Genomic DNA, 15,655 nt, shown 5'->3' with positions numbered 1-15,655 from the left:
AGCAACTAGACACAAAAGTTTTGAGTTTTCCTTAAATGTCATCTATAAATACCAGAGAATACAGGTATTACATTTCAAAACTTACAAACTAAAGTTTAGGCAGATCGATATATTTAGCTAACAGAACAGAATGAAAAGCCCTCAAGGCAGATGACAGCCAGGCAGACACGAGAGAGACACTGGCCACTTAGGTGATACAAAACAAGAGTCACGGGAGTGAAATATGTGTTCACATCAATAGCAGTATTTTAAAGCACTAGATGTATTTCCCAAGGGGGAGGGAGTGGGAAGGTCAGGAAAGATTTCACTGAGGGTCATGAAAGAATTTGCTAGGCTTGCAGCGAGGAAAAGGCGCTCTAGGCCCAGGAACTGGGTGAGGATCCGTGACAGTCGGGGCATTGAGAAGCTCAGTGTGGAGGGGAAAAGGTTTCTTTAAAAAAAATTATTATTATTATTATTTTATTTAAAAGAGAGAGGAAGGGAGAGAGAGATAGAAACATCGATGAGAGAAATATCGATTGGCTGCCTCCTGCACACCCCTACTGGGGATGGAGCCCACAACCTGAGCATGTGCCCTGACCAGGAATCAAACCAGTGACCTCTTGGTTCCTGGGTCCATGCTCAACTGCTGAGCCACATTGGCAGGGCGGGAAAGGGTTTCTGGGAGCTTCAGGAGAAAGCAGGAGAGACACTGAATTGGGTCAGACCCTGGAGGGCCGTCTCCTGGCAACCGAGGGGTCTGATGTCACCTCCCCCAGTGGGCAGAGGCTCTGAAGCAAAGGTTACCCTACCTCTCAAGAAAGTAACTTCAGAGGATGACAACGAATGGTGGTGAGGGGCGGGGGGAGGGTAGAAGGCACATAGGTGAGAAGACCCTGGGACTATGGCCGGCCATGGCATGGAAATGCAGAGGAGAGACCAGATGAGAGTCATTTCTGAAGTCAAAACCCTGGGATTGGGTGACGGCCAGAAGGAGGTGAGAGGCAGGAAGGAGTGCAGGGTGCTTCTGATGTGGTTTAGGCCACTGAGCGGGTGATGACACCATTAACTGAAACTGAAAATGAAAATACAGGTGTCAAAGCAGAGTCAACGGGGTGGTAGTTGGGGAGAGAGGGTGGTGAGTTAAGTTTTGAACATATTAAAATTGATGTCCTAACTAGTCCAAACTTTTTAAAGAAATGGCTTGGGTTAGAGAAATACAGACTCGAAAGTCACCAACACAGAGGAATGGTGGTGAAAATCCCGGTGAGACATCGCCCAGGGAAGGAAGAGGAGTGAGAGAACAAGAGGATGCTACCCGGTAGTTCAGAGGCCCTCAGAGAAGGTGCTGGGTGGGAAGCTGGAGGGGTGCAGGGAGGAAGGAGAGCCGGGAAGGTGCATCCCGGAGTCCTGGAGGGTGGGTTTGGAGAGGCAGGGGTGTCAGCAGTGCCCAGGACTTCTGGGAGGTCAGCGTAGACTGGGATGGAAAAAAGCCATTGGGAGGTTGCTGGTGACATCAGAGGAAAGTTCGAGTGCAGGGGTGGGGGCCACGGTTGAATTAGGAGTGGGAGGGAGCTGAGAGATTGGAGATAGTGGGTGCAGACTATTTTAAGAAGTTTGCGCATCAAATTTCTAACCCTAACAATGGAATGAAGGGGAGGCAGGGCTGAGAGTTTATTTTTAGGTTGGAGGCATTTCGATGTGTTTTAGGCTGAGGGGCAGGTGCCACTGATGAGGCAGTTTAAGAGTGCAGGAGAGGGGAGGTCCTGATGGGGTAGATCCTGTGAGCAGGGGCAGGCAGGGCGGGAAGGGGAGAGGTGTCCATTCGTCCTGTGGGTGGGCATCCCAGGTATGATGTAATACTTAGACCAGTAGTTCTCAACCTTCCTAATGCCGCGACTGGTTAATACAGTTCCTCATGTTGTGGTGACCCCCAATTTCATTGTTACAAATTTAATATAATTAAAGCATAGTGATTAATCACGAAAACAATATGTATTTATATATGTGTTTTCCGATGGTCTTAGGCAACCCCTGTGAAAGGGTCATTCGACCCCCAAAGGGGTCTCAACCCACAGGTTGAAAACTGCTGCCTTAGACCAACAAACAATTTTTCCAGTGAGAAATACTTCATCTCTGGCACTGTTTAGAATTGCTGGTACATGGAGTTAATAAAAAGCAGACCAACTCTGAGTTGGTTTTATTATGGTTTTAAAATTCTCTGCAGACAAGACACCACTTATTACCTGCACCTCTTATGACGTGAACCCCTCCCAATACCCCGCCCTTGGAAGGCACTGGAGACACCTCCTTTGAGAGGAGAGGTAAAGATATATAAGTGGATGGGGGCGGGCTGGAGGGGTTCAATGGGGGAATAAGGGGGACATACGTAATACTATCAAAAATAAGGAATTGTTTTTTAAAAAAGATATATAAGTGGGTTTAGAAAAGAGATTTGGTCCTGATGGATATGGGTGTGTGTGTGTGTGTGTGTGTGTGTGTGCGTGTGTGTGTATGTGCACGCGCGCCTGTCATAAGATGAAAAGGTAGGGTCAGGAGAGGTGGTGACGATGAGAAGAGCTGCAAGTCATGACTCAGAGCTGGGGATCTGGGCTTCGGGCGCTAAACAGTCTCACCCCACCCACAGTTTCTCTTCGGAGGCCACAGCTTACAGTGCCATCAGCGAGAGGGAGCGGGCAGGCAATTCCCCACCCTACTCGGTTCACACCCCACAAGAAGGTTACAGTTCAGCTGGGTTTGCTGCCTGCAGCAAAAGGCACCAGCAGACTCCAGTTGCTGTGGCACCAGGAAGCCTTGGCCAGAACCTGGGGAAGGTTCCAGAATTGGTCAGGAAAGCCAGAATGCATGTCATCACTTGAGTCATGCTTGCACCCTTGTCAATCTGCACAGGCAACTGTGAAGTTGGATGAATAGACAAGAACAGTATTGTTACTAGCCAGAGAAGACTGTTTGCATGCTGATTTCTTTGACTACTTCCCAGAGCAATCAGCATCAACAGCATCACCCTGCCCAAGTGAAGGTACACATACACATGTATGTACACACACACACACACACACACACACACACACACACACACACACCATGCCCCTGAAAGGACGTGTAACCTGTGAACCCATTTACCACTCAGGATTATTCCAAACCAATCCAAATAAAAGCATACTTCCGATTTCCAGCTACTCTTGAGCACTCCTACTGGGGACTGCCAGCGGGTCTGCTGAAAGGATATAGGGCGATCACTTTTTGGAGCAGTTCCGCAGAGGAAATGATAACCCGGTGCATGGTCAGCATGACTTGCAGCAGTTGGTTACTTCGGCACAGGTTTCCATCTGCATCTGAAACACAGAGAGCAGCACCTGAGCGAGGCCCCGGAGAGAAACCAGCCCCGACCACCCTCCATGACACAACGGTGCGGGCCAGCGGGCGTCTCCAGGCACAGTGTTTTTCCCCCACTGCCTCTGGCGCCACACTCCCTCCCTGCTTTGCTCTTCTTATCCTCCTGCCGTATTCTCCCCTTCGCAAAATGTCCATTTTGATGCCCGTTAACCACCCACTGGGAGGTGTTGGCATCTTGGGAAAGGGGTAAAATTTGCACCAGTGCACCCGAAAGCAGAAGCAGATCCAGGTTCTGTGGAGCCCAAAGTGCATATGACGGTGGGTTCTTTCTGGGGTCACAGTCAAAAAAGTATAGTGTTAATAGATTTCAGTTAAAATGCCTTACTTTTGCAACTTGGCCAAAACATGACCATCTGAATACATGCCTAGGGCGCTCCCACGGCGTGGAGGAGCTCTGAAAAAACCTCCCCTAGTTTTATGGGCAGGCTGCCTCTGTAATAAAGGAGGAAGACTATGGGGAAACATTACATTTGGAGATTATGGGTGAGTTACAAGTATCCATGATGCTTTATATCCAAAAGCTTGGTTAGCTAGGTTTTCCAAAGCCCAGCTAATGTCAAATAATAAGATGCATTCTATACACTGGCATTGGGTATAAAGATTTCTCTTGGAGGGCTTTTCAAAATCTTTTCAGTAGTGATGGCATGAAGTACTAGGGGCTATGCTGGTCTTTTGATGCCAGACCTGCTCTCTGTCCTTCACCATGGACTGCATCACCAGTGCCAGCTAGCTTCCAGTTGTGCTCAGCCTTGAGGAAGCATCAGCAAGAGAAGGGAGAAGAGAAGTCAGGTCATGTCTTTGCCCTCCCTTCTCTGCTCTGCACCACTTCCCTGAAAGGAGCTGCAGGTCTCTCCCATGAACCATCCCACTGGTTGGCCCCTCGTGACTTCTGCTTCCCCTGGGATCTAAACCTGCTCATCTCCTTGGCCCTTGGCCCTCTGGCCCTGAGGGTAGCAATGACTTGTGGCTGTTGACAGTCTCTGGGTGCAACATCTGTTAATTCTACTTTATCTCTGTAAATAGCTCCTTCATCTATGTGTCTTCAATTAAACAAACCATGCGAATTCTATTCTCTGTTGGGAACTTGACTGATTCAGGATAAAATATCAAATGAAAGAATAAACATGAATTGCTTTATCATTGATAGCTCTTTAAAATGTGTTATACAAAAGGGGTTGTCATTTTCATTCTTTCCAAGCATGCCAAACTGTAAGTAAAAGACAGAGTGCACTTGGACTCAGGATTCAGAAGTCGCTCATCCTCAAAAGATGACCTGAAGCCACAGTTCATGAGAAAATGTAAGTAAGCTGCCAGGGTCACTCACCCTGCCATCACCAAACCCACTGATTTTCCCACATTGCATTACGGCCTGCTGCTTCCATGGAGGCCTTTCTGAGGCCTTGGCTCCCACTGAGCTCTGGGTCTCCTTCCTCAAGGACTCTGATCCTGCCTTTGTCTACTTTCTTCCCTGCATCATCAACCTCTCTCTCTCTCTCTCTCTCTCTCTCTCTCTCTCTCTCTCTCTCTCTCCTACTTTACTCCCACTGGCATTTAAATATGCATCAGACTTTCCTATTTAAAACACAATGAAATAAAACAAAACCTTAAACTGGCATCCTCTCTAACTACCTCTCCATTTCTGTTCTCATTTTCAGCAAAACCTCCCTGTCATCAATTTATCAACTCCTGTTCCTTCTCAACCATCCCATTCTGACTTCTAACTCCATCATTCCACTTAGTGGAGTTCTCAACCTGTGGGTCGCGACCAATGAAAATACATCCTGCACATCAGATATTTACATTACAATTCATAACAGTAGCAAAATTTCAGTTATGAAGTAGCAACGAAAATAATGTTATGGTTGGGGGTCACCACAACATGAAGAACTGTACTAAAGGGTCGCGGCATTAGGGAGGGTGAGAACCACTGCATATTGTATTTTCAAGGTCACCAACTAGCCGCACCAGATCCTGTAGTGTATGCCTCTGTCCTCAGCTCACTTTATGACTCAAGCTGCATTCAAGCCAACCCACGTTGACAACTCTCTTTGCTGGAACACTTTCTTCTCTTGGCTCCCATAACATCACACTTTCTCAGCTTCTCTCTCAAGCTCTTCTTCTGCCTCTTCTTCCTCTGCTGAGCTTTTAAATGTCACTGTGCTCTGTGGTTTATTCCTCCCACTTCTTTTTTTCTAACAATTTTTAAAATTTAAAACTTCTTAAAATTTAAATTAAAAAAAATTAACTAATTTTTTTCCTAAGTGAACTTATCTAGTCCTTTGGCTAAAAATGCCACCTATATGCTGATGACTGCCCAACTTATATCTTCAGCCCCGAGTACCGAATTAGTCTGTCCAACACACTTGGCAAATCCACTCAGATGTCTCATCCAAACAAAACTCCTGACCTTCCCCCACGACCCCCACCAAATTCATTCCTCCTCCACTTTTCTTCATCTCAGCAAATAGCACCACCAACCATCCTCTTAAATAAAAAACCTAGGAGTTATCCTTCTTGCCTCACTTTCTCTCATAGCCAATCCAGCAGCAAGCCTCTGCTGTTTCCACGGGAGGTCTTTCAAACTCTACTTTCAAACTATATCTCAAACCTGTCCACTTCCCTCCATCCCTGCCGTTTTATTAGCTGTAGCCATGATCGCAAGGCAATAACCTAGATGCCCTTCCTGCTTCCACTCTACAGGCAATTCTCCACTCAGAAGTCAGGAACAAGCTTCTAAAACCCATGAATCAGGTCATGTGCTTAATGTGCTTTACTGAACTCCGTTATACTGGTAGTAAAACTCAAAATCCTTATAATGGCCAATGGAGCTCCACAGGTTCTGGCCCCTTTTACCATTTCCCACTTTATTTCCTGTTTCATACCCGATTACTCCTCTCCACACCTGTACTTATGCAATCAAGTAGACTACAATTATAGAGGTAACTTTTCAATTCAGTATCTGACAACATAGTTTTTATGACGCAGCTTTCCTCACAGAGCTAGTAGTGCTCATAGTCCCATGTAGGATGGTAAAGAGCAGGAAAGACTGAGAAATGTATTTGTAGGGCATCAGAACGGTCAAAGGAGCTATGGACACAGTCCCAGGCTTCTTTCGTGTGGACAGAATCTAAGGCTTGTGACTCAACTCTTCCTTGTGGTTGGCTAGCATCTTTTAACAATGTCATTTCTAATTCTCACAACTCTGCAATGTTGGTATTGTTCATGGCGTGCAGATGAGAAAATGAAAGCATGGTGACACTGGGTAATTTGTTCTGGGTCAAAGAGACAATGGGTGGAGGAGCTAGGATCTGCTCCAGGTTTGTCGGATTCCGGAAGCCCTGCTCCTTCCACTGGGCTCGGCTGCACACGGCACAACCATTTCTTAGGAGAGGGAATTTGAGTGTTAAATGGGAGGCCAAAGTGGATCAGCTAAAAGATCTCTTCCAGTCCTTAGGTAACAAGTCTAAGAGATGTCACTGGGATGTGGGATTGGGACTCCAGTGGTTTCTGAAAGTCTCTTATAAGCCTTGGTTAATTGATATTGATCATTAAAGTTACCTTTAAAGTAAGAAGCATGCTGTGTCTAAGATTCACAAGCAGTCACACTCCATGTTCCCTCGCACTCTCTTTACACAGTTCTGTGACGCTCCCCACTGTGGCTTGTTGATCCTCATGTGCTCTCTGTGGAGTGAGGGCAAGGCCAGGAGGGGGTGATCCACTCAGCAAAGGGAGGCAGAGATGAGGTGACAGCAGAAGCACCTGGGTTCCTGGGTCCTGAACTCCCTTCTCTGCCGGGAGCCGGTCCATGCTTGCTGTTTCAAGGGACCTGGCATATATGGCATACTGTTCTTAATATGTTTGCTCACCTTCTAGGCACTATGTGTTTTTAACCAAGGTCTCTGAGAAAGGTTGTTTCCCCAGGTAGGGATTTTCCCCTGAAGTTAGGGAGGGAATAAAACCCCTTAACTAAGTGCGAGGCGGGTAATTAATCACTTTAACTACGAACAATCATGCTTAAGCTACATAATCTTTACTCCCTGGAATGGAGATAAGAAACACCCTAACCTTTGAAATAGAGATTGATAGGATTGGAATCAACTGGTATAAATACAGATGTAAGAAGACAGACAGGAGAGAGACAGAAATTGGCACAGAACCTACACAGAACGTTCTCTAGAGACAGAAGAACTTCGCTGGAGAGAACATGGCAAAAGATCCTGGACAGAAACTGGCCTCAGAACCTAGAGACAGAACCTAGCGAGAGAACATGGCAAAAGATCCTGGACTGAACCTGACTACAGAAATTGGCAAGAGAACCTGACTAGAACCTGGTGACTGAACCTGGCTGGAGAACCCGGACAGAACCTGGCTGGAGAACCTAGCAAGAGACCATGGACACAGAACCTGGCTGGAGATCCTAAACAGAACTTCACTGGAGATCCAGACCAGAACTTGGCTGGAGATCCTGGCTAGGCTGCTGATCAACTGAACGCTGTCTCCGTGTCATTCCTTCTTTGCCGACTCTGTCCACACCTTTGGGGACCCCTGGACCTGCTGGGGTTGGACCCCAGCACTTCTCGGCTCTCCTTTTTCCACAGGAGAACGCCTTGGTGTGTCACTTGCCCTCATCCCACCGCCATCTCTCCCCACGTGACCTCACCACGGATGCACTTCCTTCCTGACCGCCTCTCAGCAAGCACTTCTTCCTTTTTGAGGGGGCGGGCCTCTTTGAAAGTCAAAGGGAACCTACCTTCCAGGCTGCTGGATTTATTGATATTTTGATGTAATTGGTGTAAGGTGATTTAAATATTTCAATGAATAATTTTATTTTGTTTGCATCTTGAAGCTTTTGAAAAATGCAAGGTGTCAAACTAAAAATTCTAATAAGTAAAATGTGCAATGCATAGTAAAATATGCAGATTTTCTCATCCCCATCTGCTTCTCCTTACACTTCAGGGGAAGACTTCTTTAAAGGGGTGAAAACTCAGTGGGTACAAAATGTCAGCCTTACACACTCTACACTTGTCTTGGAGAATAAAGTATACTGCCAGAGATCTATACAGCTTAAAGACCCACCCAACCTGGGGACCATTTGTTCCTCAAGCAAACAGGAAAGTCACGGGGCTTCTAGACAGTCATTTGTCTCTGAAGCAACAACCCATTTTCCATCATTAGACTCAAGTGGCAGCAATAGCGACACTTCATGGAATCACAGAATCTCGGGGGTGGAAGACTTCAGTCATCTACCTCGACCTTCCATCCGATGCATTATTTCCTTCTAAAAGTGTCGCAGGTAAGTGGCTATCTAGCCTCTGCTTGTACCCTTCCAATGAGAGGATACTCCTTTTCTATATAGCAACTTCTCATTCTACTTCGATTAAACACAGTTTTGGACACAATTAATCAACACTGATAATTAATCCGCTCTGTGCGAGGCACCGTCCTAGAGCCCGAAGGAGGCCTGAAGAGCTACAGAACACTCGCCACTGAGGAGCTCACAGTCAGGCTGGGGAATGGGACACACACCCAAGACACCAAACAATACTAGACAGTAAATGTGAAGAAGGAAGCGGAGGAGGCCACGCTGCACAGTGGTCCAGTTCAGAAGGGGAGAGATCCTATCCAGCGTGGTGGCTCAGTAAGCAACTGTTGATATCCGGTGATGAGGTGACCCAGAACGTCAAGATTCAAGAGGCCTTATGATCCAGCCCTCTTCCTCTAAATCAGCCTGCACACTCTATTTTTTTTTTTCCTTTCTGTGGTTTAATCTTAAATAAGCTACTTGCCCCTGAGAGCAATGAACTGCTCCCTGATGGGTAGAATCATGTGAAAGGAAATTTGCAAAGGGCTGCATGCCTGAACCTGCTTCATACTGACGAGAGGTGGAGTGGCTCCTACAGTGGGGGCCTGTCTGGGGGATGTGGTGGAAACGACTCGCTGCAAAATGGACACAAAGCATATCCCCCACCAGAGAGACTCTAAAGCAATCTTTTCTTCCCCTTTGTCTTGGTTTCCATGGAAACCTGCGGATGAGTGAAGGGATCCTGAGTATACTAAAGGCAGATGTCAGAAATTAGTATATGGAGGGCAGGCAGGCTGTCAGCATAGAGGGCATAACACAAAATAACAGGCGTGTCAAAAACAGGGCCCAGAAGATGGTAATGGGAAAGCCAGCGTCAGAAAAACACGCGGGCAGAGTTAGAGCTGCAGCCTATGGCAGGGCTGATGCGGCTCTTGGAGGTCAACATCTCCGTAAATCAGAAGACTGGCTCTAGGGGGATCCTGACACACACACACACACACACACACACACACACACCAAGCACCTGAAACCAGCCAGCCCTGGAGAACTACTGTTCTCTCGAGATGAGAACACCTGATAGCAGCATCTCATGTTCTTAAACCCTCACCTGTATTGAACACAAGTTGCACACCTCTGCGGTAGCAGGGACTGTGGCTCCATTTTAAAGATGAGGAAACCAAGGTCTGTGCCTTGGCCATGGCCCCCAGGGCTGGTGATGACGGCTCCTGGACAGGAATGGCCATCGGGCCCCTAGCCCTGGGCTCTTTCCTCGGAATCTGCCTCTCCTTAGGGATTAAGAGATGAGTGCGGTGAAGACTAGTTATATAGGGAAGAGCTCTAACTTTCAGCCATCCATGCTCTAAAGCTAAACCCCTACCCACTTCTCTTTCTCCCCAAGAAGCCCCACACCCATTCAGACCAACCTCTCCCCCTTCTCATTGCATTTATGGTGCATGTACTCTAAAAATCTCTCTGGAGATCTGAACCCGTAGAGCCACCACTTTCCATAACATCAACACAAGGCAGCTGTTCCTGACACCGTTTAGCTAGGACAGCTCGAAACCAGAGAGCCTGTGAGCCAGGGCTGTGTCGGTGAAAATACCAAGTCCCCTGACAGCTCACAGTCCCCGTGCTGGGCCCTCCGTCCTCCTGTGGCAGACACTCCACTCCCTCGGCCAAACCAGACGGCAGCAGGCACATCCCTCCCTGGGCACGGCGCTTCTGCAGAAGCGCGAAGCTCTGTGTGAAGGATGACCTAGATTTTTTGGATGAGCGACTGCAATCTATAAATGTCTAACCAAGCGCATGAATTGCCTAAAGTGAAAAAGAGCTTTTAGCTGTGTTGCTGCTGCTGAGCAAGACGGCCGGCCTTCCTTGGGGGTTGCCATCTCCACTAGACCTGTCGCGTCTGAAAAATCAGGGGCCTTAGAAGTCACAAGGGCACCTGTCCTCTTCGGTTCTGCAAACTGGATCCAGTTCTGGGGCTGGGGGTTGGGAGGCTGGGCTGGCACTAAGCAGCAAGAGGAGGGAGGAGATGGGACGGCCCTGCAGACCCAGTGATCTGGCTGGGATGACTCCATGACCTCAGAGCCATTGTTGGAAGGTAGCACCCATTGAAACTCCCAGGTGGCTGCTTCTCTGGGGCCCATCCACCCTGGAACAATCACATGACCTGGCTGGGTAGCAGTGAAGCTGGGGTTTGATTCTTTGGTGATGCAGCCTCGTTGGCTCACACACAGGGCTCATCCCCCCCACAGCACCACAGGAATGTGCCTGGTGGGGCCAACGGGCGATGGGGTACAGAGGACACAGAGCTGCCAGCAGGTGGCTGGAGAGAGGCCAACAAAGGAGGAGTGGATCCAAAGAAAAAGGATGCAAACAAACAGGGAGGAAGATCTGGGGCAGCAATTCAGGGAACTTCCTGTAAAAGAAGGCTTTGCTGAGACTGGTCAGCCTCAAACTCCGTCTTCTCCAGAAACTCAATGTGTGGCTACTTCCTAAGAGCCCTAGGGAACCCCATCCCAGTGCAGAGCAGGGCTGAAGCCACTGGGGTATGCTGACATAAAATAGCAATACACCGTGTACAGTCTTAGCACTAATTGGGCTTTCACCCTAAAAACTGTCCCTGGCTTATAGTTCTCTGCGGTGAAGAGTCTTGTACCCCAAACATCATCATATCACCAGGCATCATCGCATGAGTTGCCTAAAGTGAAAAAGAGCATTTAGACTGAGCCTAGTCTTTCGTGACTGAAGTTATTCTGAAAGTCTCCTCTCCCTTCTTTGGTTGTAGTTAGGATTAGATTACGTTTGGCTGCATGGAGAAAAGTGCTAGTGAACTGTGACACACTGAACAGTGAGTGGCCTCCTTTCCCTTGCTGGATCGGGAACACCATCTCATTTGTCTCTTTGCTCCTGTTAGTCTCCAGCTATTGCAGATGGGATCTCGATGTTTCACGCAACACTGACTCTAACCTCCGCTCAGAGAGTGGCTGCCCTCTGTGGGTGTCACACTGCCCATGCGGATGAGCCTGGACATGTATTCCCCTCAAGAGTGGTTCTGGCTCCATGGGGGGCCGCCCAACTTCCTGTCCTTCCTGGTTTTAAGTGCACCGTCCCCTCAGACCTTGAAGGCAGAAAGATTTCTTAGAGTTTACTGAGGTGCCGAGAGAAACCTGCAGAAGGGCTGGGGAAGGACCGTGGAAAAGAGAATGGGACAGGTGGGGAGGAGCCTCTTACTATCTGAGCCAGAGAAGAAACTGCCCTCTACTCAGGAGCCAGGAGCCAAATAAGAATGTTTCAAACCACCCCAAGTCATGAGCTGGTGCCGTGTCACCGTCTTACAGAGAAAGCCCACATGCAACACCGAAACTCACAATATTGGTGCCAAGTGGGAGACAGAAGAACCAGGAGAAGGAGTAGGTATTGTTGGAGGAAATGTAGCATCTGACTGAAGAAATGAACTATATTCGAAGGGTAGCCTGATTCTCTCTCCAAAACACTACTGCTTCTCCTGGCTCTTCTGTCTCTGTGTTGCTCTTTTTGTCCACATGCCCGAGTGTTTCCTGTGCACCAGAGAGTCTTTCCCTGTGTTAACTCTATGAGGTCGGTGGCAGTGCTGTCATCTACGGCTGAAGAAACAGAGGCAAAGGTAACTTTCTCAAGTTTAGCTGGTAAGAGGCAGACCTGGGACTTGAACCCAGACTGTGCAGCCTTGGGATAGCTCTGATCGTGTCTGAGCCTCAGTTGACAATGCCCTGCCCCCATCCTTCCCAGCAGGGAGATAATCAGGAGACCAGTCAAGATAAGAAGCTTTCTTATCTTTTGGGGAGAACAAAGTCTTGAACTGAGTCTAAACCACTGCGATTTCTGGTTGACTCGTGGATCCCAAACATCTAGGCTGCCTGACAGTTGTCACGTAGGCACATGAAACCCTCAGTTTGTTGTCAAAGCATTAGTAACACACATTTATTAGTGCTTTCTCGCTGACTCCCCTCTCCTTACACGTTAGCTCATTTGAGCCTCAAGATGACTCTGTGGGGTGGGTATTATTATTTTATAGGTGAGGACCTGCCAGAAGTCACACATCTGCTGAGTGAGTGCTGAAGCTTGAGTCCTGCTCATTTGCCTGGAGCCCTGCCCTTCCCACCCTATCCCCCTGCTTCTCATCCTGAGAGTGGTAAGGGTGAGAGGCACACCCTTTGCCTTAGCACTTGCGGGTTTCTGGAGCCAGCCTACCCGCTCAATGAGAAGACAAACAATAATCACCACCCAACCATGGCCAGGTACTGGCAAGGCCACCTTACAGACACCCTCGCTGATTCTTACACAGCTCTGCTTGGTAGATGTTTCTCCGTTTCTCATATGAAGAAACAGACTCAAGAGAGGGAAGAGAACTCATCAGTGGTCCCACCGCTAGGAAGTGGGCAGGAAGGTGCTGTGGGGAATTGTCCCGGTTCCTTTATCATTCCAATTCTAGGGGGTTTGGGTATGATAGTCCTGCATTGCCTTTATTTTTTACATCCTTACCCAACGTGTGAGGGTATTTTTTTCTAGAGAAAGTGGAAGAGAGGGAAGCGGTAGAGACAGAGAGAGAGAGAGACGAGAATGAGAGAGAGAAACATCGATTGGTTGCCTCCTGCTTACAGCCCACTAGGCCAGAGATGGAACCTGCCACTGAGGTATGTGCCCTTGACTGGGAATCGAATCCAAGACCCTTCAGTTCCTGGGCAGATGCTCTAACCACTTAGGAACACTGGCCAGGGCCTGCATTGCCTTTTAAGTGGGGTTCCCCCAAGGATAAGGCAAAGGCCGTGTCTATTTCCTTTTGGTTCCTACAGCCTGAGGTCCCCTGCTGCACTGAGTCTGACCACTGTGATTTCATATTACACTGCGGCCCTTTCCTTCACTCAGATCGCGGTAGAGAAGAATAGTCATCAACTAGTAACCATCAGTAAACAGAAAACAGTCCCTGCGCACTGGCTGAGAGGAAGGGGTTGAATGTCTTCGGAAGGAAGAAATAGCTACGACTTCGTGTTCCCAGGATGAGACAGGAGAGGATGCAGGGAGCTGACAGTGAAGGAAAAAAAAGAATCAACAGTTTTTAAGAAAGGGTCAGAAGAAGAGCTAATAAACGATAAGGACAAAACAGGAACTAAGATTTAGACTGTTCTTTCCAGGTGTGTTAATGTCCCTGGCATTTATTTCCATTTGCAGATTCAGACAGAGCTGCCCTCTGACACACGACGACAACCAGAGGTCCCCAGGTGCCTTTAGGAATCCTGGATTTTAAGGTCACGGTGCAATAGCACACCGTGGCCTCAAGTGAGAAAAGCTTCAAGTTCAAAAAGCCTTTTCTAGGCTTTTGGCTTCGATTAGATCTTCCAAAACTTATCTACTGAAAAATTGACATTTTCAGGATGGAAACGGTAAGGGGTGATGCTTGAAGAAGCTGGGATCCTGACTGTCTGTGGGACCTAACCGCTTGTTTCCAAGAGTTCTCCCACTTGTCCTGTTTGACGGACACAACCCCATGGTCAGCTCCTGGGAGCCCGAGCGGAGCAGGGCAGAGGGAAAGCTGAGGCAGGGCCGCCAACGCCACACACAAGCCCTGGAAGTACCACTGAACAACCCTGCCTGATGATTGCAGAACACTTCACTCTACAAAACACTCACACGTATGGTCTGCTTTGACTCCCAACCTCCCCGTGAGGCAGGCAGGGACTGTGCCTGTTTTACAGATGAGAAAGGCACACAAAGGGATGTTCAATCTGTCCAGTCCTCTGATGGATGGGGCCTGAGCTGAGCCATTTAACTACTTTGACTATCGCCCCAGATAAGCAGCTGGCCCAAGGATAACGCCAGTGGCAGAGTTGGGGTTCCAGGCCTTGATGCTGCTGTCACAGCCCTAGGTTCTTGGTTGGAAGAGCCTGTGCTGGGTACTGCGGGGAGTGCAGAGGCGCCAGGCTCCAGTCCCAGTGAGTACCTGGAGCTACTGGCTCCAGGATGGAGGGGATACAGGAAGGCCTGGAAATGCATCGCCAAGGCAGTGTGGGCAAGGCGGAATGTCAGATTTCACTGGAAGCAATGGCTCATCCTTTACAAAGAGTGGCATCTGAGGTGGGCTTTGAAGGAGGGGTCCGATTTGGACAGACTAAGCTGAGGGAAGGGTGTTCTGGGTGGGGGAGAAATGGTTTCTACTTTTGGATGAGGGAGTTACAATATATTCAGGAAAAGATGTACAGTTTAGTTAGGTAGGGAGAGAGGTGTGGGAATGGATCAGGGTCAGGGTATGGGGACCTCACATACTAACTGGGGAGTGGCCCTGACTCTGGTCTTTACCTTAAAATTCTGCGACAGAAAAAAGAAAGCAGCATCCTCTCACCTAGTGTCCTGTTCAACTGGCCAGGCTGTTGCACCTACAACCTGAGCCCAGGGCTCTTTTCAAGGTGGAACATTCTAAAGAGCCTTGCACTTGATTTTAATTTCTACTTGCATATCTTTCCCTACCTGCATAGCCCCTGAAGAGACACAGCCACCTGGGGAGGGCTAGAGAGAGTGAATGTGTGTGTGTGTGTGTGTGTGTGTGTGCATGCGTGCGCAGGCACACTTGCTGCTACAGTGAGGTCATACCCAAGTATGAAATAAAGGGTGGCTTTTGCTGAACTCAATGATTTTGTTGTTTAGGAAGCTCGGTTACTTGCAGCTATTCCTTTTCCTCCTCCACTTTGCCGCGTTAGCATCTTAACCCTCCACATCCTTCCCTGCCTGCTTTGGAAGCTGGGTAACTGTATGGAAGGCCATCCACGCTACAGGGAGCAACGACTCGAGGGTTTCCCAAGTCTGTCACAGGGATGCTGGGTCACTCACTTTCACACAAAATCAGACCCCCCAAATGTACAGAAAGCCACCAAGGGTGGGTTGAAATTTGGCAAGACTTTGGTGTCCCCTGCTTAGCTG

General features: G+C 48.4%; 1 protein-coding gene across 1 annotated transcript in view; it reads right to left on the bottom strand.

Moving 5' to 3' along the window:
• The window catches only part of RASGRP1 (RAS guanyl releasing protein 1), an 82,088-nt gene that overhangs the window by 32,864 nt on the left and 33,569 nt on the right, over positions 1 to 15,655 (bottom strand). Inside the window, exon 3 of the mRNA XM_081113748.1 lies at positions 3,235 to 3,335. Coding sequence (XP_080969874.1) covers positions 3,235 to 3,335 — 101 coding nt within the window. The remainder of the gene's footprint in view (positions 1 to 3,234; positions 3,336 to 15,655) is intronic.

This window comes from Myotis nattereri (genome assembly GCF_964212035.1).
Source record: "Myotis nattereri genome assembly, chromosome: 1".
NCBI lineage: Eukaryota > Metazoa > Chordata > Mammalia > Chiroptera > Vespertilionidae > Myotis > Myotis nattereri.
The sequence above is the reverse complement of the archived record's forward strand: the minus strand, read 5'-3'. Positions and strand labels throughout refer to the sequence as shown.